The 27,352-nt window shown below is 41.1% G+C and overlaps 1 protein-coding gene across 3 annotated transcripts in view; it reads right to left on the bottom strand.

Annotated features, from left to right (window-relative positions):
- Window positions 1-27,352, bottom strand: part of TNNI3K (TNNI3 interacting kinase) — a 314,607-nt gene that overhangs the window by 182,776 nt on the left and 104,479 nt on the right. For all 3 annotated transcript variants that reach the window (XR_013959750.1, XM_080652368.1, XM_080652369.1), the window contains 6 exons: window positions 9,422-9,508; window positions 8,812-8,868; window positions 7,974-8,066; window positions 7,835-7,892; window positions 7,514-7,708; window positions 6,660-6,764 (listed from right to left, as the gene is read on the bottom strand). Coding sequence is in view for 2 of the 3 variants with exons in the window: in XM_080652368.1 (XP_080508494.1) it covers window positions 6,660-6,764; window positions 7,514-7,708; window positions 7,835-7,892; window positions 7,974-8,066; window positions 8,812-8,868; window positions 9,422-9,508 (595 nt within the window). In the remaining variant the exon portion in view is untranslated. The remainder of the gene's footprint in view (window positions 1-6,659; window positions 6,765-7,513; window positions 7,709-7,834; window positions 7,893-7,973; window positions 8,067-8,811; window positions 8,869-9,421; window positions 9,509-27,352) is intronic.

The following is a 27,352-nucleotide window of genomic DNA, read 5'->3' as shown; positions in this document are numbered from 1 at the left end:
GTACCAGGGCAATAATTCTCAAAGCATGTGAGATTACATTGTGACTTGATTCCACAATATTCCCATTCCATTCCAGCGGCATAGAAGAATGAGGTTGTATGGCAAATGGTTAAGAGATGTAATCTGCATTAGACTAAAAGGCAGTTATCAATGCTGCCTGCATACTGGAATCACCTGGATTGCTCTCTAAAAATATGAATCTCCCCTCCTGGAGATTCTAAATTAAATAGCAAAAGAATTTTCTTAAAGTTCTCCCACAGATCTACCATGTTCCCAGAGTTGAGAACCACTGCACTGAAACAGTATTTCTTCCTCTTGTTTGATCAGAAGAATTAGCTGGCATTTTGTTTAAAAGTATAGATTATCAGGCCCAGTTCAGGACATTCTCAATCTGTGCTTTCAAGTGAAGAGTCTTTGATTTTTTTTTTTTAAATGAGGGCCCCCAGATGGTTCTCATAATTGGAAAATTTTGAGAAATACTTCATTGGGCTCTAAGCTGGAAAAAGTGCTATGGTCTGTTATCTCAGCTGTATTCCCAGGCATAGCATAGAGTCTGGCTCATATCAAGCATTCAGATATTTTAATTAATTAATACATTAATTAATTTACTTTTAAAGTGGAAATAAATTTTAAAAATTGACAAAATTTAAAATGCCCCTGTGTTGGATTTTATATTAGAGAATTACAGGAGTAGAGTTGTAAAGTTTTTCACAAGCTTTGATGGGTTTCTCTTTCAAGACGTACTATCCTATATAATAAAGAGGTGATATGCAAATTGACTGTTGCTCCAACACAAGATGGCCACCCCCATGTGGTCAAAGATGGCCGCCACAAGATGGCTAGCAGGGGAGGGCAGTTGTGGGCGATCAGGCCAGCAGGGGAGAGCAGTTGGGAGGGACCAGGCCTGCAAGGGAGGGCAGTTGGGGGAGATCAGACATGCAGGGGAGGGCAGTTAGGGTTGACCAGGCCAGCAGAGGAGGGCAGTTGGGGGTGACCAGGCCTTCAGGGGAGGACAGCTGGGGGAAACCCAGGCTTACAGGAGAGGGCAGTTGGGGGGGACCAGGCTTACAGGTGAGGGCAGTTGGGGGCAACAAGGCTGGCAGAGGAGAGCAGTTAGGGACGACCAGGCTTGCAGGGGAGGACAGTTGGGGGGAACCCAGGCCTGGAGGGAAGGGCAGTTGGGGGGAACCAGGCCTGCAGGGGAGGGCAGTTGGGGGCAACCAGGCCTGCAGGGGAGGGCAGTTGGGGGCGACCAGACCTGCAGGAGAGGGCAGTTGGGGGGGAACCAGGCTAGCAGGGGAGGGAAGTTAGGGGCAATCAGGCCAGCAGGGGAGCAGTTAGGTGTCATTCAGGCTGGCAGGGGAGTGGTTAGGGGTTGATCAGGCTGGCAGGCAGAAGCAGTTAGGGGCAATCAGGCAGGCAGGCAGGCGAGCAGTTGGGAGCCAGCAGTCCTGAATTGTGCGAGGGATGTCTGCGCCCATTTAGGTCTGATCCCAGGGCAATCAGGCCTAAATGGGCAGTCGGACATCCCTTGAGGGGTCCCAAATTGGAGAGGGTGCAGGCTGGGCTGAGGGACACACACTCCTGCCCCTGTGCACTAATTTCATGCACTGGGAGTCTAGTAAGTATTGTAATGTAATAAATTAATTGGCCTGCATTTGCTATTCAGAATTCTCTGCTAGATGGTATTTGCCAGTAAATGCTAAATGCTTTCTGTATAACTGCTCATAAGAAAAGTCACAAGTGAGAAGAATAGGTAAGAGTGGACTCTATGAGAACTGAGGGAAACAACTGTATTAAGAGTTAGATAATTAGAAAGACAATCATTCATTTAGTTGTACTTGATTGTTTTCTGAAATGCAGGACTTTTATATTATGTATTCAGTTGAAAGGCAAGTGCACACTTCAACTTAAAAATAATTATTAAACTTTTTATCAATAGTTTTTTTCTTCGATATTTTCTGAAATCTTCACTAATTTAGTTAAATGTCATCTTCAAAATTAAAATTCTTTTAGCCCTTACATCTTTGTCATTTTAAATTAGCTGTCATTTGTCATCAGTAAGTTGGCTATTTTTAAACTATCATTAATTATTTTCCTTTATACTCACCCGAATAAGCTGACACTCAAAAGCCAACAGTGAGTCTTTCTCAGATCTAGACCTAGACCTCCAATTAATTAGTTGTGTTATATAAAAAATATCTGTATGTATGAGAATATTGTAGAGTGTTTTTCCATTCTTAGCATATCAGAGAACAAGTGAGACATTAATAACAATAACAAATGGCATTTTTATGGTGCTTTATAGTTTACAAAATGCTTTTATATGGACATCCCATGGGAATGCCCTGGTCACTGTGATGGAAGTGTTTCTATTCCATTGTTGACAGGGATGCTATACTACAGACTTTATACAGGAAAAAAAAAGATCATTCATTTGATCCATATATATTTGCAATGATGGTTTGGTTTAAAGTCAAACAATTTGCAAAATGTCCTTTTGCAAGAAAACATAGACAGTTGCTAGTATTAAGTAAAAATCTTTAAAGCCTTTAGCTGTAAACCATGCTTTGCAAGCTCCAATGCCACAAAATGAATGAATAAAGTGGGCCAGGTGTAAGTTGGTAAGTTGGTAGGCAGTGGGGCCTACAACAAATTGGAATATACGTTCCTGCATAGAGCTGTATGCATTTAAAAATATTTATACATGATGGGCCAAAGAAAACATACCTGTGTGCCTCTGCTCCACAGTAACAGAACATGAGGTATAGAGAAAGAAACAAAGCAGGAATGCAAGCATAAGGAGAGGATATAAAATATGGTTTGGATTGTAGGAGTTAAACTTGTTAAGGACTGAACTACAAAGTGCAAGGTTGATAAACATGGCTGATGCTCCTTCAATATCACCTTCCTTCTTCGATCTTTCCATTCTGCTTGGTTTTGCTGTCATTGTTGGACCAGCATAACATAATGTTAAGAACACTACAGTGATGTGACCCTGCACTTTTTAGTCAGCTTCCTTACCAGTAAAATGAAGATAATAACTATATTATAGCTTGTTGCAAGACTAAATGAGAACGTACATGAGAAGGGGTTAGCAGAGGTCCTTTCACAATTTAAGTGCTAAATAAATGGTAGGTATTATCCTCATTCTCACCATCATTGGAAAAAACACACACTTTTTCTTATTCATTCCTTGAACAACTTCTTAGAATATACTAAAGATGACAATTAACTTTCAGACCTGTATGGTAAGATGCTTGCCAGGAGAAAGGCAGGATTCTTTCCTTTCATCAAACATATCACCAACCACAAAATCAAAGATAAAAAATATCCTCTGTCTCTGGGCTGGTCAATTAACTTGAATAGCCTCTTACAGCCATGGGCAAACTACGGCCCGTGGGCTGGATCCGGCCCGTTCGGCTGTTCTATCCGGCCCGCAGAGCCGAAAGAGCGGAGGGTTCTCTTGCTCTCCCCTCCGCTCCTTTACTTTGAATTTATATTAGTTCACACAAACACTCCATCCATGCTTTTGTTCCGGCCCTCCGGTCCAGTTTAAGAACCCATTGTGGCCCTTGAGTCAAAAAGTTTGCCCACCCCTGCTCTAGAACTATAAAAGGCATTGGGCAAGTTAATCAGACTCTAGCACCAAGTAGGCCAGTGCTTCCTAAAATGACATTCATAGAAACTCTCCAAGAATTTGGCTCAGTTAAAAATGCATTGATGCATTGTTCGAACATCCGCTCTGAGATTAGAAGCACTGAATTTCTTCCTTGGAAATCCTGATATGCCCAGAGCAGTGGGGGAGAGGAAAATGTAAATAGGTCATTTCACTACAAATACAAACATCTGTCTGAGTTCCTCATGCTCTGATGGGCACCTTTCCCTCCTCTTTCAGTGAGGCTTTCTAAGTATTGTAGAAATGCAAAGATTAGTATGCTGTAAAAAGACTCAGGACATGTACATGCCTATTCTCCAAAGTCTAGTTTTAGCTCTACATCCTCCAAGAAGCTTTTCACTCTACTTTGATCTTTGACTTACTTGAAATCCTTTGAAAATTGCTGTTTAATCATTTTGGTCCTTTAGCATTTGCTACCTTAAATAGCAATTAAGTTGCTTCCTGGGCATATGTTCTATGTACCCAACCAGACTATAGTAAGCCCTCTGAGGCAAAAAACTTATACTCTTCTGGGCAATACTTTATCTGAATTAATCTAAACAACTGTTTTAGTGTTGCTTCCTGGGCATATGTTCTATGTACCCAACCAGACTATAGTAAGCCCTCTGAGGCAAAAAACTTATACTCTTCTGGGCAATACTTTATCTGAATTAATCTAAACAACTGTTTTAGTGTTGCCAGATTGAAGATTAATAAAAAATAATCCACAAATAGTAAATGCAATAGTTTGGGGCTTTCTTATGTTGAAGACACATATAAAACAATGTTTCATAAAATTTGAAGACTTTTTGATATAATTTTAAGACTTCGGGTTAGATTAGAGACAGAAAAAATGGCAAATATAAACCTTTATCTGTTATTTAATAATGTTTTATTTTCACTTTTAATCAACATTACTTTTGGTCCTGCTTTATAACCTGGTGGTAACAACTTGTACTTACTAACAGGGCAACAGAACACACATTCAATTGCCCCACAAGTGAAGAGTTACAGCTAGAAAAAAATATTTCTATGGTCACTAATTTATTTTAATACCACATGCAAAAATGGTTGGGATTACAAGGTAATACTCCTAAAACTCACAGTTTACCAGTTTGCATTATGCTATTTTATTACCTTTTATTATCTGTTTCCTAAGTATTGTTACTGAAATGAAAAGAAAATTATGTTTACGAACATAAATGTTTTTAAAAGGTAAGTAAAGGAAAGAACTAATGTCTAATAGTGAAGAAATTAATTTTATTTGAAAAGTTGTAAATAACTATAAATAGAGTTCTCCATATGTTTACTTCCAAGAACTAAGATTCCACCATGCTCATATCTAATTTCTTTTATTTTATTTCTTCTATCTTTCAGATCTGTCTCTTCCTTTCATTTCTACTGCCACATGTGAAATTTTGCTTTGCATTATTTCTCATCTAGATTACTGTAACTATGGCTTCACTATTTCCTTGACTTCCCCTTCAAGTTGATGTTTTACAAAGATGCTCAATTGATCTTTCCAACATACAGTTCCAATTTTGTGATTCCTAGCTCAGACATTCTCAGTGCCTTCTTCTTGCTTACAGAAGAACAAAGTCAAATTTACCATAGGCTAGCAACTTCTGATTTCTGTGCTCTTGTTCCAATTTATTTTTCTGAAAATTTCCCCCCATAGTCTGCCTCATACATTACATATGCTATATATATTTATACACTTCATCCACTAAAATGAAACTATATATTGTTTCTCTGTATGCCTTTAAACTTCTAATCTCTATTTCCTTTATGTCTTCCCTAAGCCTAAAACACTCCTCCAAATCCTATCCACCCTCCAGGGATGGCATCTCTTCCGTGCAGTTGTTTCTAAAGTCCTCAGAAGTACTGAATATTCTTCTTTCTGAAAGTGTATAGAAATTTTTCACTATCTCTTTTACAGAACTTGTTATTTTATAACTAAAAATATATTTACGCAAATATGTTTCTCCTCTGCCAAAGTATGAATGCTCCTTGAGAATGGAGTCTATGGCAGTTTCACTTTGCAAACTCTACTGTGTCAAGTATAAAGGCTCCAAACATAGCAGTTACCAAATACTTGTTGAAGAAATGACAAAGTGGAGTACTTAATTAGTTAATATTTAGTAGTTTTACAAAAGTCTACAAGTGGGATCTATATGAACCTATTGATAATCATGAAATGAAAGTCATTGGTTTTGATATTCTGATATGTTTCAGAAACTATATCAGTGGTTATCCAGCTATTCTCCCCAGAATCTTTGGGGTTCCACAGAAGCAGCCCAGGAATTTCTCTCCTTGGGAGGGAAAATGGTAAGTAAACAATTATCTACCCTGAACTCTGCCTTCAACTAAAACTGATCCATGTTGTATAATGGGCCTTCTCCTAAGGCAAATTTTAGATAAAATTTTCACTGTTTAAAAAATTATTTTTGAAATCCCTTGATATTCCACCTCTGGAACCCTTTGATTCTATATTTGTTTCAAGTTTCTATTCCATATGAAAACATCTTCATATAAAAACCAGGTAATTGAGCTGCTGGGATTTAGTTAAATTTACAATTAGAGAAATACCAAAATAGTAGCACAAAAGTAGTGTTTCAGATAATTTTATACCAGGACCTCCTATTTATATAGCACCTGACTGTTTGAGGCATGATATTCTATAACAGTGATCGATTTCAAACCTTAATCTGAATTTACTGACCTAAGAACTAGTTAGCTGGGGAACCTTACAGATATCACTACCTTGCTGGAAATTTTTAATGTATTCAAAAGATCTCTGAGAGGTTGTTATATAGTTTCCTATTTCTGTTAGACACAATGACACAACTATATTACCCAGGCTTACGGTAGTCTGTCCTCTTATCCGCAGAGCAGAAAACCCTGATCTGTAATAAATCTAAAATGTATCTTCACTGAAATACATCTTGGACTTCTAGTCAGTTACACAATTCTAAATTCATTATTCAGGGGGAAGAAATACCTGTTCAAGTCACGATGTATAATTGGCTGTGTCAGGTTGTGAAGGTATTCCATACCTTTGGCAACATCTACTGCAATAACTAATTTAGACTGCAAATCAAGAATCCTAGAATTTAAAAATAACATTTAATGAGGATGAAATGGTCAAAGCCAATGCCATATCTTTCTAAAATAAATCAATGGTATATATGGTTTGTTCTTCTGTATAATTTCAGCCTGTTTTGCTCTATTACAGAATAAGCTAAAAATTCAACAAATCTTTAAAAAACAGCTTTTCTACATCATATATTGTTTAATTACAAATCAATTCAAATACCAAACTCTTTTACTTAAAATATTCTACTTTATTTTATAATATTATACTAAATTTCTTTCTAGTATCATAAAAATTAAATCTATTATAATCACTGAGTGGAAACCACATTCTAATTATTATATGCATAGGTAGAGAAAGTGAATTCAAATTAGACCTGTGCAAGACCATTCTTTTTTAAAACTTAAAAAAAAAACCAACAATTGTAAATAATGACCCCTGGCAATTATTTTATCTGAGTTTATATATATCTACTTTACCGGTATGTCAAATTTAGCCTAATGATTACAATCTTCTGTTACCAATTTAAACTCCTTGAATTTGTTATCTCCAACTGAATTCCATTTAAGAAAGCACTGAAGTATTTATATTCTCTAATTATTGGGTATTAATTATTAGCCATCTTTAAAATGCCACATTTCCTAGCACTCAGAAATTTCAGAAGGCAAAGTCCTACTCCAAGCAGAAAGCCTCTGAGGTGTTTATTGCTGGGGTAATTCCAATGGTACATAAAATAATAACTCAAAACAAGAGCCCCATACCTCTTCTGTTCATGAAGGAGGGAGAATAGAGAACCCCCTGATATGTACTGAGTGACGATGGCAAACTGGCTGGGATCATTCAAACAAGCTCCCACAAACTGAATGACACAGGGATGATTGAGCCGGCAGAGAATGGACACCTCTCGGCAAAACATATCCACGTCTGACTTGGAGCAGTAGGTGTTGGCGCGATACCTGGAGACGTTATCGACAGGAAATCCTCAGTCAACAGATGAATCAAAACAAGGGGCTCACCATTCACACGCTTCTCAAAGTTCACAGTTCCACTCGGATGTTTCATTTTCTCATTTGCTTGCTTACCGCTTTATTGCCACTATTTTATTTCTGCATCTTCCTTTATATACTTTTCCAAAAGAACCTAAAATTGTTTAAGAGAAATAAATAAAGACATTATCTTGAGCTCATTACACTAAAGCTGACTAGGAATTTCTTAGGTTACCTGAGCCGATAATCTCATGGAACTCAATTTCTGAGAGTTGAAGATGGAAATGTGAAGGTAATCCAGCCCTTAGGAGGAGAACATCTGCCTTCTCTGCAAACAGAAATTGTTTTATTTTTTAAGATAAAAAGCACACATGTGGATGTGCACAAGTGCATGTGGAAATATAAATTATGGAACCAAAAATATCATTCCTTAGTAACATTTACTTTTTCAGCTATCATTGACTACTACGAGATATGAAAACCTTATTACAAATGATCCCTGCATTAAAAGGATGTTAGTTCTCTCTATGTTACCCAACCTTTGTTATCAGGGCCAAGAGTTTATTCCTGATCTGATCAACAACTAGCTTGTCTGCATACCATGGCAATCCTGGAGCACAGTCCATACCACATCATGATAAAGAGTCTTATCTGGTCAAGCCCTGCAACCCATCACAATAGGCTTAGCCAAAGATCCGTAGACTGAACCTCAAAGGGATACATACCAATTAGATATCAGGAAATAAACACATGAATCATTCAGAGGAAACACGCAAAACCAAAAAAATATTTCAAAAGACTTCAAGTTCTAGGTAGTTTAACTGTTTAACTAAGTTGGAACTCTATTTTTTTACATTGAATTAAAACTTTCACTGTTATACCTTCATGAACAGAGGCATTCGGAAAACAGAACAGTAAGTGAGGTTACAGAAAGAATGGTATGTTGATAGTATTGTTTATACTTACAAAATAGTCATCAATTATACTATGTAAAACAAAATAGAAAGTTATCATAGTTGAGGCAATAGTTACCCTTAGTAATAAAATATAGCAATTGTACCATATTAAAATACCTTTTGTCATGCTTTTGATCTTCCCCAAGGGGGATGGAACAGACACATAGGAGCCATCTAGAAATCAAATTACATTATAGTGTTAAAAGAAGCAATCAGGTGTTTGTTTTTTTCTACGTGGAAGTTAAACGTTATAGAAAAGGTAGGTGACATATTTGCTAGGAAAACCAAGTCAGACTAGCTTAAATTGTAGACTGGACACTAAACCTGTACAGCAAATATTTACTTAGAAAGCACATAGAAATATTAGAAATCCGAGGTCTAGCAGACTCCAGCAGATTTAACTTGTGTCTGGATATGAGCATTCCCTGATGCCTTAATAGGTAACAGAAAGGGAAAATGACTGCTCTCAGCCTTCCCAGGCCTTCCTCGTCATGAAGGAGCCTCATAAACATCCTATCCAGGGAATGTTAAACTTGAAGGAATTGCAGATTGGTGAGTTAAAAAGGGGGCTTATTTATTTTCAGCCTCACCCAGCCATAAGTTTTTAGAAAATAAAGCTAATTTGACATGCTCACCTCCCTCATCCCAGAATGATAGTAATAGAAACATAGTTTTACCTTCAGGACAATATCGCACTAACAACAAAAACTGAATAAGGACAGGGTACCTCCTCCAGGTTGAGAATATTCATTACAGGGCAGTTCATCCTGTGGTCTCTTATAATGCTTCAGGAGTGTGACAATTGCATCATGTCCTTCATGAAAAGAAAAAAAAGACAGAGGGTCTTAATTTTTGCTTGATTTATTCAGCTTACCAACCAATCCAAAAATGACCAGAGGTAGCTTGAAACATAGGATGATAGGATGTATTTTAAGAGATAATATATTGCAATAGAAATTTAGTTCACTCATTCATTCATTCATTCATTCATTCAAAATCACTCATTAAGATCCTACTAGATGAGGTACTATGTTTGCTACTAGGGACACAATGAACAAGGCAACTATGGTCCTACTCTTAAGAAGCCTACTGGAGTTGAACAAATAATATGAATAATGAGAATTTCTAACTGAGGAAAAATCAAGAGCTGTGGGAGTATATATTAAGGGGAACATTATACTGGTGAACAGCACATATGGTAATCAGGAAGGAGAGATGCATTTGCTGTGATTGAACATTTTGTGCACCGGGCCACTAGTAATGAAATAATGGGGAGCCAGTCCTATTAGCACTCTTTCTCTGGACTCTCCCGTGCTCACAATTAGTGAGACTACAAGACCCAAATGCCATTACCCAACAGGAAAACCTATAAAGAAAGAGCCTACAAGGCAGAAGGAACAGATACTGTGAAGGTCCCAAAATGCAAGCAGACACATCATGTTTAGGAAATGAAAGAAGGCCAGTATGTCTGGTTCCCTGCAAGCAAGGATGAGAGTGGTACTGGACTTGCATGGAGAAGTAGGTAAGCACACATCATGTGGAATAGTGCCTCATCAATGTCTTAGTGTATATAAGAATCACCTGGAGGTTCCGGAGTGCAACCCCCAGACATTCTGATTTACAAGGTCTGTCCCCAGCATTACTTTCCTAACAAAGTCCCAGCTATGCTGATCAGCTGTTTAACCTTTATACTATTGATGTGGAGATTTATTGGCTAGGATAAGGAGTTTGGATTTCAATGTAAAGGAAATGGGAAGCCACTAAGGATTTTAATTAGTTGAAGTTTAATTAGTTTAATTTTAATTATTTTTTCTTTAAAAAAAAATCCCCATTCTCCCAGCTGGCATCACTCAGTGGTTGAGCCTGACCAGAAATCAAACCAGGAGGTCACGGTTTGATTTCTGGTCAGGACAGATGCCCAGGTTGTGACTTGATCCCTGGTGTGGGGTGTGCAGGAGGCAGCTAATCAATGATTCTTTCTCACCACTGATGTTTCTGTGTAACTCTCCCTCTCTCTTCCTCTCTGAAATCAATAAAAATATATTTTTAAAACATCCCCATTTACAGATTAGAACTGATGATGCATCTTCATTAGGTTGTTGTAAAGATTAGGTAAGATAATATTTGTAATATGCCTAATAGTTCTAACACATAAATATGCCCTTTGGATCTTTTCATGTCTTACTATTTTGCCCTAAGAATTGTAAAGGAACTTGGTAACTCTTTTATCGAACTTCAGATACATTTCATAAATACCAATATATTCAATTTCTATTACTGCTACTGTTAATTACTACAAAGTTAGTGGCTTAAACAATACGGTTTTATCAGGTTACTAGAGGCCCGGTACACGAAATTCATGCACGGGGGTGGTGTCCCTCAGCCCAGACTGCACCCTCTCCAATCTGGGACCCTGGACTAAACGGGCAGTCGAACATCCCTCTCACAATCCAGGACTGCTGGCTCCCAAGTGCTCGCCTGCCTGATTGCCCCTAACCACTTCTGCCTGCCAGCCTGATCACCCCCTAACCACTCCCCTGCCAGCCTGATTGATGCCTAACTGCTCCCCTGCCAGCCTGTTTGCCCCTAACTGCCCTCCCCTGCAGGCCTGGTCACCCCTAACTCCCCTCCCCTGCAGGCCTGGTCACCCCTAACTGCCCTCCCTTACCAGCATGGTCCCCCCCAACTGCTCTCTGCTGCAGGCCTGGGTCCCTCCCAACTGCCCTCCTCTGCAGGCTTGATCACCCCCAACTGCCCTCCCTTGCAGGCCTGGTCCCTCCCATCTGCCCTCCCCTGCTGGCCATCTTGTGGCGGCCATCTTGTGTCCACATGGGGGCAGGATCTTTGACCACATCGGGGCAGCCATCTTGTGTGTTGGAGTGATGGTCAATCTGCATATTACTCTTTTATTAGATAGGATAGAGGCCTGGTGCATGGGGCGGGGCCAGCTGGTTTGTCCTGAAGGGTGTCCCGGATCAGGGTGGGGGTTCCCTTGGGGCGTGGGGTGGCCTGGGCGAGGGGCCTGTGGTGGTTTGCAGGCCGGCCACGCCCCCTGGTGACCCAAGCGGAGGCCCTGGTATCTGGGGTTTATTTATCTTCTACAATTGAAACTTTGTAGCCTGGAGCAGAGCCAAGCCTTCTGCTTGCTCCGTGGTGGCAGCCATTTTTTGGGGGGGATTTATGTATCTTCTATAATTGAAACTTTTTAGCCTTAAGCAGAGGCCTGGGCCTGCCAGGGTGTGCGGAAAGCTTGGTTGGCTTCCTCCATCGCCGCGGGCAACCCTAGCCTCCTGCTCTTTCCAGCTCTGTGGCTGCCACCATTTCTGTTTGGATTTATGTATCTTCTATCATTGAAACTTTGTAGCCTTGAGTGGAGGCCTAGGCCGGCAAGGGCAGGCGGAAAGCTTGGCTTCCTCCATTGCCGGGGAAACCCAGGCCTCCCTCCTGCTCTCTGTGGCCGTAGCCATCTTGGTTGGGTTTATTTGCATATTTGCTCCTAATTGGCTGGTGGGTGTGGCTTGTGGGCGTGGTTTGTGGGTGTAGCAGAGTGATGGTTAATTTGCATATTACTCTTTTATTAGATAGGATAGTTCTGGTGGTCAGAAGTCAAACACCACGGTTCTCACTAGGTTAAAATCAAAGCATTGGCAGGGCTGCTTTCCTTTCTAGAGATCTAAGGGGAAATCGGTTTCTTTGCCTTCTCCAACTTCCAGAGGCACCGACATTCCTTGGCTCTGGACCCTCTTTCTACATCTTTCTTCAAAGTGCTCAATGTCCGTCTGAGTCCTTCTCACAGCATGTCACCCTGACCTTGGCTTGTGCCTCCCTCTTTCACACCTGAGGACCCCTGTTCTTACATTGGGCCCACTGGGATAATCCAGGGTAATCTCTCTCTCTCTCTGTCTCTCTGTCTCTGTCTCTCTCTCTCTCTTAAAGTCAGATAATTAGCAGCTTTAATTCCACCTGCAGCCTTAAATCCCCTTTGCCATGTAGGGCAGTGTACTCACATGTTCCAGATATTAGGACCAGGACATCTATGGGGCCCATTGCTCTGCCTACCACACCCAATGGGATGACAATTTTAGTGCCCTTTGTGTGTTGATGCTGCCTCCTGTTGAGCACCTCCATTTCTTCCCCGACTTTGAAGGCTATTTAGCCTCAGGACAAAAGTAATACCATAAAAAAAAAAAAAAAATCTGGGATTAAAATACCCCCTCATCTGTCCCGTTGCTGGATTCCTAGGTTCTGAAATTCTGTCTGCTCTTCTCCATACCTTCTGACCCCACTTTAATAGGACCTGTGTTGCTTTTGGAGCTGTTCTTTTACTTAATTTAGTCTTTAAGGATTTGGAAGTAGGAATAAAAACAAAACACACACACAAAAAATGATTTTCTTATTTCTGTTTTTCCTAGGAGAGGCATCTTTGGGGGAAAGAAAACAACCCAAATCCCAAGCATTTACTCAAGCACAACAGAGCTTAATTCACTGAGCCCACTCCTCGCCTGGCCTGTCTCAGCTCCTCTGTTGGACTGACTGCAGCTGACAAGCCAAGAGAGGACTCCTGCTCTCCCTAGTGAAGCAGAAATCCACATCTTGAATCCTGAACGCCTGCGTAAGTCCGTGATCACACCCTCGACGTTACCTTTCATTTCAACAGCTCTCTTGGCGCCACTTGCTCTGAGCAGTTTTAATTTCCTGCCAGCACAGTGGCACGATTTGCTGGCATTTTCTTTGGGATGCTTTTCATCAAGAGCCTAATGAGTGCCTGGGTTCTGGCTGATGATAAGCATGAGGCTGCCAGAGAAATGGCAAGAGGCCCTCTCAGTTCTGGAAGGCATCTCCGCCTGATTTCCCACCGCCTGTTAACAGTGGGTGAAGGTTTACACGTATGGGAAATTCTCCACAGCTCTCACCACTCTGACAAACTACCGATGTGTACTAGTATACAAGGAAACCTGAAGGCTCCTAGCGCCTAGATCCCTGAAATGTGGCCACAAACAGTTAAGCAGAAAAAAAAAATGCTCCGATGGAACTCACTAAATAGACTCCTGATAATGGATCCACCCCGATAACCAAGGTACACTAATGGAACACATCCAGAGATAATCAAACTTCCACTAATTAAATAAAATGTTTTCCTATATCTCAGAATTTACTATCTATATCCAAGCATTTTACCCAAATAGAAAATTGCTATGCTATTAGCCTAATGCAGTGGTTGGCAAACTGCGGCTCGCGAGCTGCGGTTTGCCGCTCTGTTGACTAATGAGTTTGCCGACCACTGGGATAGGGGCTTAATCACAAGGAACAACAACAGCCTGTAATTATTGGAATCGAGAGTCTTAATGCAGCTATAATAATGATTTGAACTTTCAGAGTATTATTCATTGGAGCCCCTGAGGGTTTTTGGCAAATGAGACTCTACTGCTGGCTTGAAGTCTCTTTCATTGCTTGCTCCCCACTCTTCTAGTCCTGTCTGTATTCCCCACATTTCATGCTTTTCCTTTCATTTGTCTTCTTCTTGTATCCCTTTACTCCTTATACTTGGAGAGATTCCCCCCCATCCCTTTCAAGGCTTTTTGCTTTCAACTTTCTGAATAGCTCTTTATTTTAAAACCTACTTTGTTGTTTAAGGCTACAAGTCCACCCAAAAGGCTATTACAAAGACAATTTAGTATCTACCTCATGGTCATGTACTCAACAGAGGATTCATATATTATTCAAGAAGAAAATGTATAAATTGTATTATTTTCCTATAAGGTTGCTTCTCTGTCCCACCATTTCATCTTAGGAACAATGAATGTAATTTATTGCTATGAGAAATTATGTTAAGAACATAGAAGAAACCTTAGTATAAAAATTATTTTTAAGAATCAAGTCTGAATATTAATGGTAAATGATACCAGTATTAAAATCTTCTGCCTAACTTTGTAACTCTGAGGCCTGTTAGGTCCAAGGTTAAGCAGAGAACTTGGAGACTTGGTCTTGATTAGAGAAACCAAGGAATTTCTATTTGACCTCATAGGTCCCACATGTCCTGGTCATCAAAGGAGCAGTCTGCCTCAAAGAATAAAACATTCACAGCAATGATTGGATAAGATTTTGCTCAGTTTTCCACTATCTTCTCATCATTTTAAAAACTAACTTTCCAGAAGCATTGAAAGGTGGAATCAGAGGGTGGCATGGCTCCTGATTAATTCCTCCATGGCTCCTGATAAATTCCTCCATGTTGGGGCCCTTGTGACTCATCTTCCTCCTGTCAGTCGTGGTCCCACACACTGTCAATTAAATCAGAGGCAACGAAAATTCCAAACTTGCTACATATTCTCATGACTTGAATCTGAAAGGTGTTTAATACTGTATCACAGAGAGGGAGCCCACATCCCCTTTCCTCCATTGTCTTTGTCCCTTAGTCACCAGGCCCAAAGAAGAATGCCACCAGCCCTTCACCTTGAGATAAGAATGCACAAGCATGAATGCTTTTGCAAAAGAACATTATATTCAAATTAAGTCACTTTAGTTTTCCTCTTTCATTTTTTTTCCTCTGCTTTCCATTGGCCATTCTTTCCCCTTTCCTTTCCTTCCACAAAGATTTATTGAGCACCCATTAGGAAGCAGCTCAAATAACATCTTCCCAGGGAAGCCCTCCATGACTTCTCAATTTTAAATTGTGTCCTTGAACTTTTTACTCACCATTGCATTTCGTATTTTATTCATAGCACTTATCATTATCTGATAGTTTCTATTTGTTTTCTTGCTTGCAGCCCAGTTCTTCCTGCTAGAAAAGCAGACTTCCGAATAGCAGGGAGATATTGTCTGTCTACCTCGCTGTTTTACTTCAGTTCCCAGAACAATGACTATCATATAGTAGGTGTGTAATACATTTTTTTGTTTGAATGATTGATTGGTACAAGATAATGTTGAAATGCTCTTGACTTCTGTAAAGAATTCTGTCTAATAGAAAAGAAAAACTAATTATGTAAATATTCACTCAGATGTTATTTAGCCAAGCTCTAGGAAGGAAAGGTGAAGGATGCTGTGCATGTGCTTATTTTACAATAGGCTAAGGGGTCAGGGAAGAGCTCCTTGAGGAATTGCTTTTTTGAGTTGACTTGAAAGATCAGTGTGAGTTGATTAAGCAAAAAGAGTGGAGAAAAGCATCCCAGCAAGAGGGAAAATTTTTGTAGTTCCAATGCATAGAAAGAAGAGCTTTTGAGGAGGAATATAGGGGGCAACCTGGGGGAGAGGGTAGCAATCTGAATCTGTGCCAGTGACCGGTGTCCTAGTGCACATTCTTGTTAGCCTATAATTAAGTCACTGCCCCTTCCTTAGGCAATAGTCTGTTTTCCTGGGTGCTTCCAGTTCGCAGGGGCCACTGGCTGGGAATTTGGCAGCTTGGCCAGAGGGGTGGGGGGCGGTCGCTGGTGCCACCCAGGCCAGGCATTCAGATATAATCTAACTTCCCTATTCTAACTGACTCAGGGGGGGCTGTGAAAGCCCGTCACAAAAGACAGGAAGTAAGGAAACAAAGAATGTAGAAATACATATAGGGGGTGATCTCATTGTATTGGTTGTTCAGGCTTTGGATCTTCGAATCCCCTGAGCCAGCAGCACTGCTTTAAATAAAGGGTTTTTCCTGAATCTCTAGTGAAGCATCCATCTTATATAAAAACTGCTGTTTGAAATTTTAACCCTGCTATTTGGCTTCTGTAAATGCTTGCTTGCTTGCTTAAATAATAAGGAAAATAAGACTACTCCCACTTCAGAGAGGCCATTAAACCTTCCCCAGATGAAATTATCAGTGCTGGCACCAGGCCAAGTCTTTGGTTGAGGTCACAAGGCCCCAGCACATAGGGGCTCTTTAAGAACTTGCAAAGGGGGTCGGAAACACCCCATATTTGGGAGACAAAGAAGGTAAAAACATATAAATATGGAAAATTCCTCCATGTTGGGGCCCAGAATTTGAGAGACATTTTCCTCTGGACCTGTGTGTAATAAATGTAACTCCATTTCTCTAAGTATTGCTTGGTTATTCTCTGGTTTTATGTAACATTAATGATTCCCTGACTGGGAAACAACTGTGCTTGGCCTTTTGGCCTCCAGTGAATGGGCCAGGTTTGGGGACCGGGGGAGTCAGATAGGCCTTTGGGAGGTGCCGCTCTGCTGATTTAGCAGAATTGAACCGGGGGACTCCAGGCGCTCCTGGACCTCGGCCCAGGACCCGGCCGGCATCTGGAGAGAGTGGACGGACACTTTTGGACCTGTCGACAGAATCAGCAAGGTAGGGGCCCCGTTGGTTAGGCCCACTCCAAGTGAGTAGAAGCGGGAGCTTGATCACCTCTCCGGAAGTCAAGGACTTCCTCAAGGACTAGCCGAGACCCCGTTTGGTTAGGAGGACAAGGAATCAGGTAGACTGTTTAAACTCTGGGTAAATATCTGGTAGAAGTCAAAAACTCGGACTAGCTAGTATATAAATGTGGGACCCTAGAGGTGAATGAATTCAGATTCGATTAAGGAATTATGAGTTCACTCTGCTGTTTGTTTGTGTGGGACTAGCCAATTTGCTACCGAGAAGGGGGACTGGACACAGTCTTAACTCCTCCGGTAGGTTTTAACCAAGATGTTGGTTGAGAACTCTGTTCTGGGGCATGGGTGCCGGGAATGCCCCCATGCCCATATGGGGAGTTGGGCATTGCTTTGTTTATCTGCTCAGCTCCAGTTTGGGCTAGTCTACTGAGAGAGTGTGAGAATGGATGTTTGTCTGTCTTGGCATAATTATCTGCTCATTAACTGGTCTGTGTGAAGCAAAAGCTACTTTGTGCCTTCTGGCTGTACACATGAGAGTATTTGTTATCTCTTTCTATTGTTTAATTTGTTTAAAGATAGGGCGGATCCGCTCTGTGGGAATGCAAAAGTCACTAGCAGCTGCGAGATTATTTTTCTCAGAGTCTTTTGCTCTCTGTCAGAGAGGGAATCAGCCCAGTTAGCTAATAAAAATTTCTGTCTGTTTGTATAAGTAAGGGTTTCAGTTTTCTCTGATTTGTGAATTTGCTATATTAAATTGAAATTTTGAAGTCCTAGGGTTAATTTAAAGGTATAAATTTGTGACATTTCAAAGAACCAATAACTTTTATTTATGGCGGAGAGATTTACAGGCCCTGTCCCTGCCTGTGACATCATAGTCCAACGTGAGCCACCTGAGGCGGAACTAAGGCTGAAGTTATTATTAACTATCTATGGACCCCGTTAACCCTGGTTGTGTGTCTTGTGTGGTTTGTTGTCTTCCTGGTTGTGTGTTTTGTTTGACTTGCTGTTTTCAGTTATTTATTAGGATCCTCAGAGAGGACATAACCTGGTCTTTCCCTTCCTCCCTCATCCTGATTCTGATAGCATCTGTAACTGGATTAAATATCTATTCTTTCAGAAGGCCATCCAGGCTTTCAGTTCGCATGAAATCTCCCCACACACCCTTATCCTCATCTGCTATCTTTCCAGGCCGACTAAGAGTCATTTTTCTCCACAGGTTGGACCCAAGCCTCTGGGAGGGAGGATTACTACAGTGGTAGTCTGTAGTTTTCTCTGAAACTCTCACTGTTTCTATTTCTCCCCTCTGAAGGAATTGTCTTCCTCTGACTCACAATCGGAAAAGGAGACAAGCAACTGGACTGGGGACGGGATGAGGTGGGGAGGGGGTGGTCGGAGAAATCGAGAGTGGTAAAGGAGGAGGATTTAAGATCCTCTAGGGCAGTGGTCGGCAAACCGTGGCTCGCGAGCCACATGCGGCTCTTTGGCCCCTTGCGTGTGGCTCTTCCACAAAATACCACGGCCTGGGCAAGTCTATTTTGAAGAAGTGGCATTAGAAGAAGTTTAAGTTTAAAAAATTTGGCTCTCAAAAGAAATTTCAATCATTGTACTGTTGATATTTGGCTCTGTTGACTAATGAGTTTGCTGACCACTGCTCTAGGGGCTTAGAGTAAAAATCTATGAGTGAAAACAATGGTTACAGAAAGAAAAAAAGTATCCTTAAATGTAAAAAGCCTAAATATACAGGATCTCAGACCATTTGCCTTGTTTCAGGACAGAGTAAATGGTTAATGCAGAAAGGGCATGTTGGCAGGTAATTATGAAGCAGGGAGAGATAGGTTTTTGTTGATTTTTACTGGCTGCAGACCATTCTGCTGGCGTAGGGGTCTGGTCCAGGTGTCTTATCAGAACTTCACTAGATTCAAGCTCGCAAGTTTTCTGCAAGCATAATTAATCTAGCTGCCCCGGTCTATTCTTTTTTAACCCTTCCAATACTAAATTAGACCTATACAATATACTTAAAATTACATAAGGAAGAATATAGCAGTTTTTACTAGATACCTGCTCTTAGTTTTATCACAGAAGGTCTAGATATATTTTCTTGAAAGTAAAAGTACATTTTAAATGTGTTCATAAATATTAATCTAAAAAAGCTGACTGTTCACTTTTGATAATCATTAAAGGATTGAGGTTTCTAAGAATAAAGAATTCTAATACATTAAAAAAAAAACTAAACTCCCAGGAGCCAAGCGGAGGAGAAATGAGCTGAAGTCCGCAGCTGCCCTGGTGATTTAAAACTTGCTAGGCAGACTCAGCCCCCAAGAGCCAGATGAAAGAAGGGGGTAAGGGGGGCTGGATGCCCGAGCTGCCTGCAGTGGCCCTGGAAGAAGCCGCAGCAGCGAGAATAGTGGGGGACAGCAGACATTTACCTGACACTAGAGCTGCTCCGCTGCTGCCCGGTGAGTAATGAGTGTTTTACACCAAGCAATACAAGACTTAGGCCTTTGGCTTGTTGGCTACAACAGTTAAACCAGAAGCCAGTGACTGCTACTGGCCTTCCGGCAGCCCCAGGAATAGAGCAGCGAGCCCGGGATCTGTAAAAGCAGCAGATAGAGCTAGTAGAAGTTCCCTGTTTGCAAATGTACTGAAAGGGTTCAGTACCTGTTGCTGCTGGAAGAGGAGGGGCTGAGATCCCTTTCCAGTGCACTCCCTTGGGAGAGGCCTGGTCCCTGCTCTGCCACAAAGGAGACTGGTGGGAAGACAAGGGGCCTAATACCCAAGCCACTGCCACAGAAGCGTTTTTGCAATATGCAAAGCTGTTTCTAACTGCAACTCTGGCTGTTTTGGACTGGCAGCTTAAAGTCAAAGGGCAAAGGAAAGGCGCTGTCCCTGGACCGGAGAGCCTTCAGGACTTTGAGATCTCTAAGAGAGGAGGAGTCTGACTGAGGGATGGCAGAGACCCTGTTGGGTTAGAAGGACCTAAGGCCACATGTTAAACTTATAAATTACCGCTTTCTAGGCAGATGTCCAAGCCCAAGTATGTAGGGGTTAAGCTGCCTGTATACAGCAAAACAACTTTCTCCCATCCCAGAATAAATTTTAGGGAAATTAGACAGGCTGTGTTTGTGGCTAGAAAGAAGGACTGGCCACCATGCACAGCCCTGACAGTAGCCTGCAGAAAACTGTATAATAGACTTAGATGATGCCTGCGTCTTCATGGACATGACTCCAGAAAGACAAGGACTATTTTGCTTTGTGTAGGAAATCAAGAAGAGACTTTAATCACCTCCCTAAGATGTTTGCATAGCCCTACCATGTGTCATGTTTAGTAGCAGAAGATTTAGCTGTCAGAAGTGGCCTCAGTGCCAATGTTACTGTCTTACAGGCCTGTGTGACCATGTCCATGTCAGGGGTGGCACAAACTTCAACTTTAGGAAACTGGGGGAGGCCTGTTTGGAACAGAGGGAAGTAGTGAAGTGGTGAGTACTAGCCCCCTGTTTACAGGAATTACAGACCCCATGAGGTCCTGTGACACGTGAGACTACAAGTCAAGTAGGGGAACCCTACTACAAGGACAGCTATAATTGTCTACTTGAATATAGATACATTTTGAATTTCTTCTTGCCATTTGAAGACAGTTATGTTACTCTGAAGAATCCATAGAAAGGACTGACAAGGAAAATCAGAAGATCTTAAAGCAGGTCAGTATATTTTTCTCCTTATACAATTCCTCTGAAATTTGGCAATGCTTAATAAATCATGGCAATACATTTCTTTGCATAAATTCAATCAGACCAGTTTCTAATAGTGGTTTTAATAACTGAAAACTTTGACTGGAGTGTCATGTTTTAAAGAGCCCTATCTGAACTCTGAAGACTTGAAGCCACTATGAGTGCCAAGGAAAAGCCTGGTATCCTGCTTGGGAGCCTTGAAAATGGCTGGCGCTGGAGTGTCAGGCCCATGACCTACCATCACTGGTGGTTGGTCAGAATAGAAGGGGAGCAATAAGGACGGCTCTGCGTCCCTGCGGAACCCCACACACTCTAGGCCGCAACAAGTAGGAGGGCTACTGAGATGGGCCTTAAAACCTAGGGCATGGGCCCAGGTGGAGTCACTGCAAGTGAGGGATTCACCTAACTCAGCAGATACTATAAGCAGGCTGGATGGCAGCTGGATGGCTTGGCTTCCTGGCCCTATGGGGCACACTAAGATTCAATCATGAAATTCTGACAAAGGTAGTTAGTTACCATTCTTGTTGTGTTTATGCAAACAATCAGGCCAAATTAAATACAATAGATAAATTAGTCTTGATCTGGCTCTTTTGATAAACATAGAGGTAATTTTGAGGAGAAAAATTCTATTTCAATAGAGGTCATTAAAACTGAAATGTTTTCTTTCCCTTCCACCAGACCATTTGTTACAGTTTGTCTCTGCCAGGTCACAAGACCACCTCCTTCTGTGCCCAGGCCTCATTGTCCCTGTGACAGACAGCAAGGATCTCTTGGCTCTGAGAGAAAACTCCATCCCTCCTCAGCATGAAGCAGCTACAGAAGAAATTCAACGTCCATTTTCCCTAAAAGAATTCAGAGCCAGGATCCTTGAGGTAATATATTAGGCAGTTAGACAGACATGAGCATAGCAAGGATGATGGGCCAACTAGCGCTACCAGATGTAACTAAGTCTTTCCACCTATACGCATGTGAGACAAGGGGCATAGGCAAAGAGGTACTCACCAAAGTCTCAGCCCCTAGAAAAGGCTGGTAGCCTATTTGTTCAAAAGACTTGACCCCTTTGCATTTGGGTGACCTATTTGCATCCAGGCTGTAGCAGCCACAGCTATGCTTATCGAAAAAGCAAATAAGTTAACCCTAGGGCAGTAACTAATCCTAACTGCCCCACATGAGGTCGAGGCTTTACTCTGAAATACACTGAAGTGCTGGATGTCAAACACTCAAGTCATCCAGTTTCAGGCTCTCTGGTGGACAAAAGAAAAATTAGTAACAATTTATACTGATAGCAGGTACCCATTTACAATGGCTCATGTACATAGTGCTATTTACAAGGTAAGGGGTTTCCACAGAAGCAAGAGGGAATCAGGCCACAGATGAAGCTGCCCGGGAGACTGCCCTAAAACCAGTGAGGCCTCTACAGATTCTAGTGACTCTTCCAGACCTTAACCTACCCAGTCTAGAAAAGCTGAAATCCATAACCAGTCTTTACTCAAGTTCTTACATGCTTTACAGTCTACACAGGAAGCAATTCAGGAGCATGTCCAAGATGCTCTGCCTGTACCAACTTCTGATCCGGTTCATCCCTTCCACCCTGGTGACTCTGTTTGGGTAAAGGTATTTGCCACCCAAGGACTGACTCCTACCTGGAAAGGACCACCTCCATGGCAGTCAAGGTCAAAGGAATCCCAATGTGGCTTCATCACACCCGGCTTAAGACAGCCCAGGAAAAATAGAGAATCCAGGACTTTTCAGACTCTCTAAAGATTACTCCTGGCCTTCATTCTGGGCCCTTATCTTATAAGCAGGCCCACTAACTTTATTAGGCAGAAAATTAAGATTATAGTCCACAGGGGTAAATATAACTCCATCCCTGACAATGACTATGAGTCAATGATTTGACTCATGTACATAAAACCAGTGGGGAATGAAGCATCCATCTTATATAAAAACTACTTTTTGAAATTTTAATGCTGCTATTTGGCTTCTGTAAATGCTTCCTTGCTTGCTTAAATAATAAGGAAAATAAGACTACTCCCACTTCAGAGAGGCCATTAAACCTTCCCCAGATGAAATTATCAGTGCTGGCACCAGGCCAAGTCTTTGGTTGAGGTCACAAGGCCCCAGCACATAGGGGCTCTTTAAGAACTTGCAAAGGGGGTCGGAAACACCCCATATTTGGGAGACAAAGAAAGTAAAAACATATAAATAGGGAAAATTCCTCCATGTTGGGGCCCAGAATTTGAGAGACATTTTCCTCTGGACCCGCACATAATAAATGTAACTCCATCTCTCTAAGTATTGCTTGGTTCTTCTCCAGTTTTCTGTAACACTAGTACTCATTGTGTATTTTCTAGTCACCTGGTAAATTCTGCAACACTTTATTTGGAGCATTTTTTAAATATTTCTTCCTATTAATTTAAGTATTAGGATAGTGCAGTTGATTAGAAACCTATTATATTTAAAGAAATACCTACAGAGACAACGGAATAGTGGTAATTAGTATTCTTGATCACATCAACTATACTACAACTGACCAGATGCCATCTAGTGACACACAAAATAGAATGTTATAACTGAAATATGTGCTCATACTCAATTTCACCTCAACAAACATGTATTGAGCATCTATTGGGAATCAGCCATTGAATTAAGTTTCTGAAAGGAAAAATGTAATAGCTCAGATGCTTGCTCACAAGATGTTTATAATTTAGCAGGAGAGAGAATATTTTAATCTGAAGTGATAAGTACAGAGATTGAGATGTGCACATGGTACAATAAAACATAAAGAAAAGACATGTGTACAGGCTGGACTGTCAGGGAAGACTTTCTGGAAGAGGAGATCCATAAACTGAATCTTGAAGGCTAAGTAGAAATCAGATGTGAAAAGTGAACTGGGGTGGAGAGAATGGAAGGGTGTGGAAAGGCATGATAAAAGGCTTGGAAACATAGAATAATGTGATATGTGTGGGGATAACCAATACTTTTGTATTGCCATCATGTGAATAGATATAGTTGAAAGGAGTTTTTAGGGGTAAATTAGGCAGGTTTAGGGAGTTTTAGGAATTAAGGGGTCCAAGGGAAAGAACCGTAGGGCTGCAAAGCTGGGAGGCTGGTAGCTGCCAAAAGGCATACATTCACAGAATAAGGAGGCTGGAAGCTGCCAAAAGGTATACATTTACAGAATAAAGAAAGAGGAAGCCACTCACTCACAGAATAGAGGAAAAGGAAGCCACTTATTCACAAAATAAAGGGGAAGAAAGCCACCCATTCACAGAATAAAGGGGAAACTCACAGAGAGTAGGAAAAAAAAAAGAGGAGGACCCCACTTGGGGTTTGAGTCTTGATGCTACTATAGTGGCCAATCAGAGGGAATATCAGGACACAAAGAACCACAGCCTTTATAAATCTTAGGAAAGAGGGACTTAGTGGGTCTCTCTCCCCCTCCCCATGTGGGTGTCTGTGCTTGTTTCCCAGTAAATTTCCACCTTTTCCTATACCACCTTTTGTTGGTAGCTTCATTCTTCAAATCCACCTGGAGAAGAACCCGGGAAATCACCTTTGTATACTGCCCAGAGGAAAACAACGCATTTCAGTTTAATTTCTGTGTTTCACTGTCTCACAGGCTGACCGTTCATATTTGATGGGTTAAGGCGTATAGAGTGTTTCCAAGGTGCCTGTCACGGAGCAAATACCCAGTGAATAGTGATCTGGTGAATGTGATGATGCTTGTGGCATGTGAGGTCATCCAGGTGAAAGGAATAACTGAATATGAGGTCTGAGAGGTAGGAAAGGCATAGGGTATGCCATGATAGCAAACTGGGACCTTTTCCTATAGGTGACTCCAGTGGGTCAGTGAAGAATTGTAAGCTGGGAAATAATATGGTCCTATTTTTACCTTGAATATATCTCTGACTATAGTTGGAAAATGGATTCAAAAGATGCTGAAGATATTATTTTTAAAAGTCTACTTATGAGGCTATAAAATGGATCATGGTATGGACTAAAATCGTGGTAGCAAAAATAAAGAAAGAATGGATTCAAATATATCTATGAAGTAAAATGAACAAGACTTCTTCATTGAATGAATATGGGGTAGGGGACACTGAAGGAGAAAAAGTAGTCAAGTATCAATCCAGATTTCTGACTTAGGTGACTAAGTGGGCGATACTGCTTTAAAATGACACAGTGAATAAGGGATACGGTAGGAGAAACTGATTGATGAAGACAAAGTGTTAAGTTCACCCACCTGGCATGACTCAGTGTTTGAGTGTTGACCTTTGAACCGGGTCAAGGTTCGATTCCTGGTCAATGTTAGGTCACCAAAGGAGGAACGCACAAGGCCAGAATGGTGAGGGATTACAAATTTATTCGATCACCTTTACACCAGGTGGCTGATCCTGGATGGCTCCAGCACCCAGTGACGGGAGTCAGCAGCTTTTAAAGGAGTTTTGGTAGGCTTTATCCTGGGCGGGACTTCTTTATGCATACCCGAAGGGGAGATAATGGAATGTGGTCGCAGCAAGTGAAATGTGGTCTCAGCAAAGGGAATATCCATAGTGAAGTGGCCTGAAAAATCAGTTGCTGGGGGAGGGGTATCAATTCAATTGCTTAATCAACCCTAACAGTCAGGGCACATGCCTGGGTTGTGGGCTCAATCCCCAGTAGGGGGCAAGCAGGAAGCAGCCAATCAATGATTCTCTCTCATCATTGATGTTTCTATCTCTCTCCCTCTCCCTTCCTCTTGGAAATCAATAAGAAATATACTTTTTTAAAAAAAGAGTTAAGTTCACTTCTAGCATAGGGATGTCTTCCCAGCACCCACTGCCCCCTTCTGCCCATCTCTGGTTTAAGACTTGTGAGTCCCTCTGAATGTCTCAGACTAAGGCCCCAACCCAGCGAAGGAGAGAGAGAACTACATAACCGGACACCCGGAGAAGAGAGATCAAGGGAAGACAAAGAAACAGCCCTCATATGAAAGAAAAGGTGGCATCACCAGAAAAGGAAGTAAACGAATTGGAGGTAAGCAACCTGTCAGAGAAATGGTCATAAGGTAGATGAAAAGAATGGAAGACAAATTCAACAATATGTGTAAGAAACAAGATGAAATGAAGAAGAACCAAGAAGAAATGAAAAATGACATCACTGCTATAAAGAACTCAATAGAGAGCATCAACAGTAGACTAGAAGAAGCAGAGAAGCGCATCAGTGAGCTAGAAAACAAGGTAGGAAAAAATACCCAAGCAGAGCAGCTTCTAGAAAAAGAAAATTAAAAAGCAGGAGGAGAGCCTAAGGGAACTTTGGGACAACATGGAACAAAACAACATCCGCATAATATGGGTGCCAGAAGGAGAGGAAACTGAGCAAGGAATAGAAAACCTGTTTGAAGAAATAATGACAGAAAACTTCCCTGATATAGGGAATAAAAAACTCACACAAAGCCAAGAAGCTCACAGAATCCCAGACAAAATGAACCCCAAAAGACCAATGCCAAGGCACATTGTAATTAAACTGGCAAACACCAACGACAAAGTAAGAATCTTAAAAGCAGCCAGAGAGAGACAGAAAGTTACCTACAAAGGATCCCCCTTCAGACTAGTGAATGATTTCTCAACTGATTTCTCAACAGAAATACATCAGGCCAGAAGGGAATGGAATGAAATATACAAAGTCATGCAAAGGAAGGGTCCGAATCTAAGAATACTGTACCCAGCAAGGCTATCAATCAAAATTGAGGGTGAAATCAGGAGGTTCACAGATAAAAAGGACTAAGGGAGTTTATGGCCACCAAACCAGCAATGCAAGAAATGCTAAAGGGTCTGCTGTAGAAAGAAGAAATAGGAAGTGAAGAAGGAACACAGGGGTAAAGAATAAAAATGGTGACAAACAAGTACCTACAATAATAACTTTAAATGTAAGTGGATTAAATGCCCCAATCAAAAGACATAGGGTAACAGATTGGATAAGAAAATGTGACCCATATATCTCTGTCTACTGGAAACCCACCTCAGAAAAAAAGATGCACACAGACTGATGGTGAAGGGATGGGAAGAGGTTTTTCAGGTAAATGGAAATGAAAAAAAATAAGCTGGGGTAGCAATACTTATATCTGACAAATTAGATCTCAAAGTGAAGGACATAAAAAGAGATAAGGAAGGCCAGTTCATAATACTAAAGGGAGCAATCCAACAAGAAGAAATAACTCTGGTAAACATATATGCACCCAATACAGGAGCACCCAAATACATAAAAAAATTCCTGGAGGATATCAAGGGAGAGATTGACAGCAATACAATCATAGTGGGAGACTTTAATACCCCACTATCACCATTGGACAAATCCTCTAAACAAAAAATCAGCAAAGAAACATCAATCCTAAATGACTCACTAGACCAGATGGAATTAATTGACATCTTCAAAACATTTCACCACAAAGCCAAAGAATATACATTCTTCTCAAGTGCACATGGGTCATTTTCAAAGATAGACTATATATTGGGTCACAGGCAAAGTCTCTTCAAATTCAAGAAGATAGAAATCATATCAAGCACCTTCTCAGATCACAATTGCATAAAACTGGAAATCAACTACAATAAAAACAATCCAAAAAAAAAAAAATCAAACAC

The sequence above is a fragment of the Plecotus auritus genome, assembly GCF_963455305.1.
Source record: "Plecotus auritus genome assembly, chromosome: 2".
NCBI lineage: Eukaryota > Metazoa > Chordata > Mammalia > Chiroptera > Vespertilionidae > Plecotus > Plecotus auritus.
Note: the sequence above shows the minus strand (reverse complement) of the source record. Positions and strands in the feature narration are given on the sequence as shown.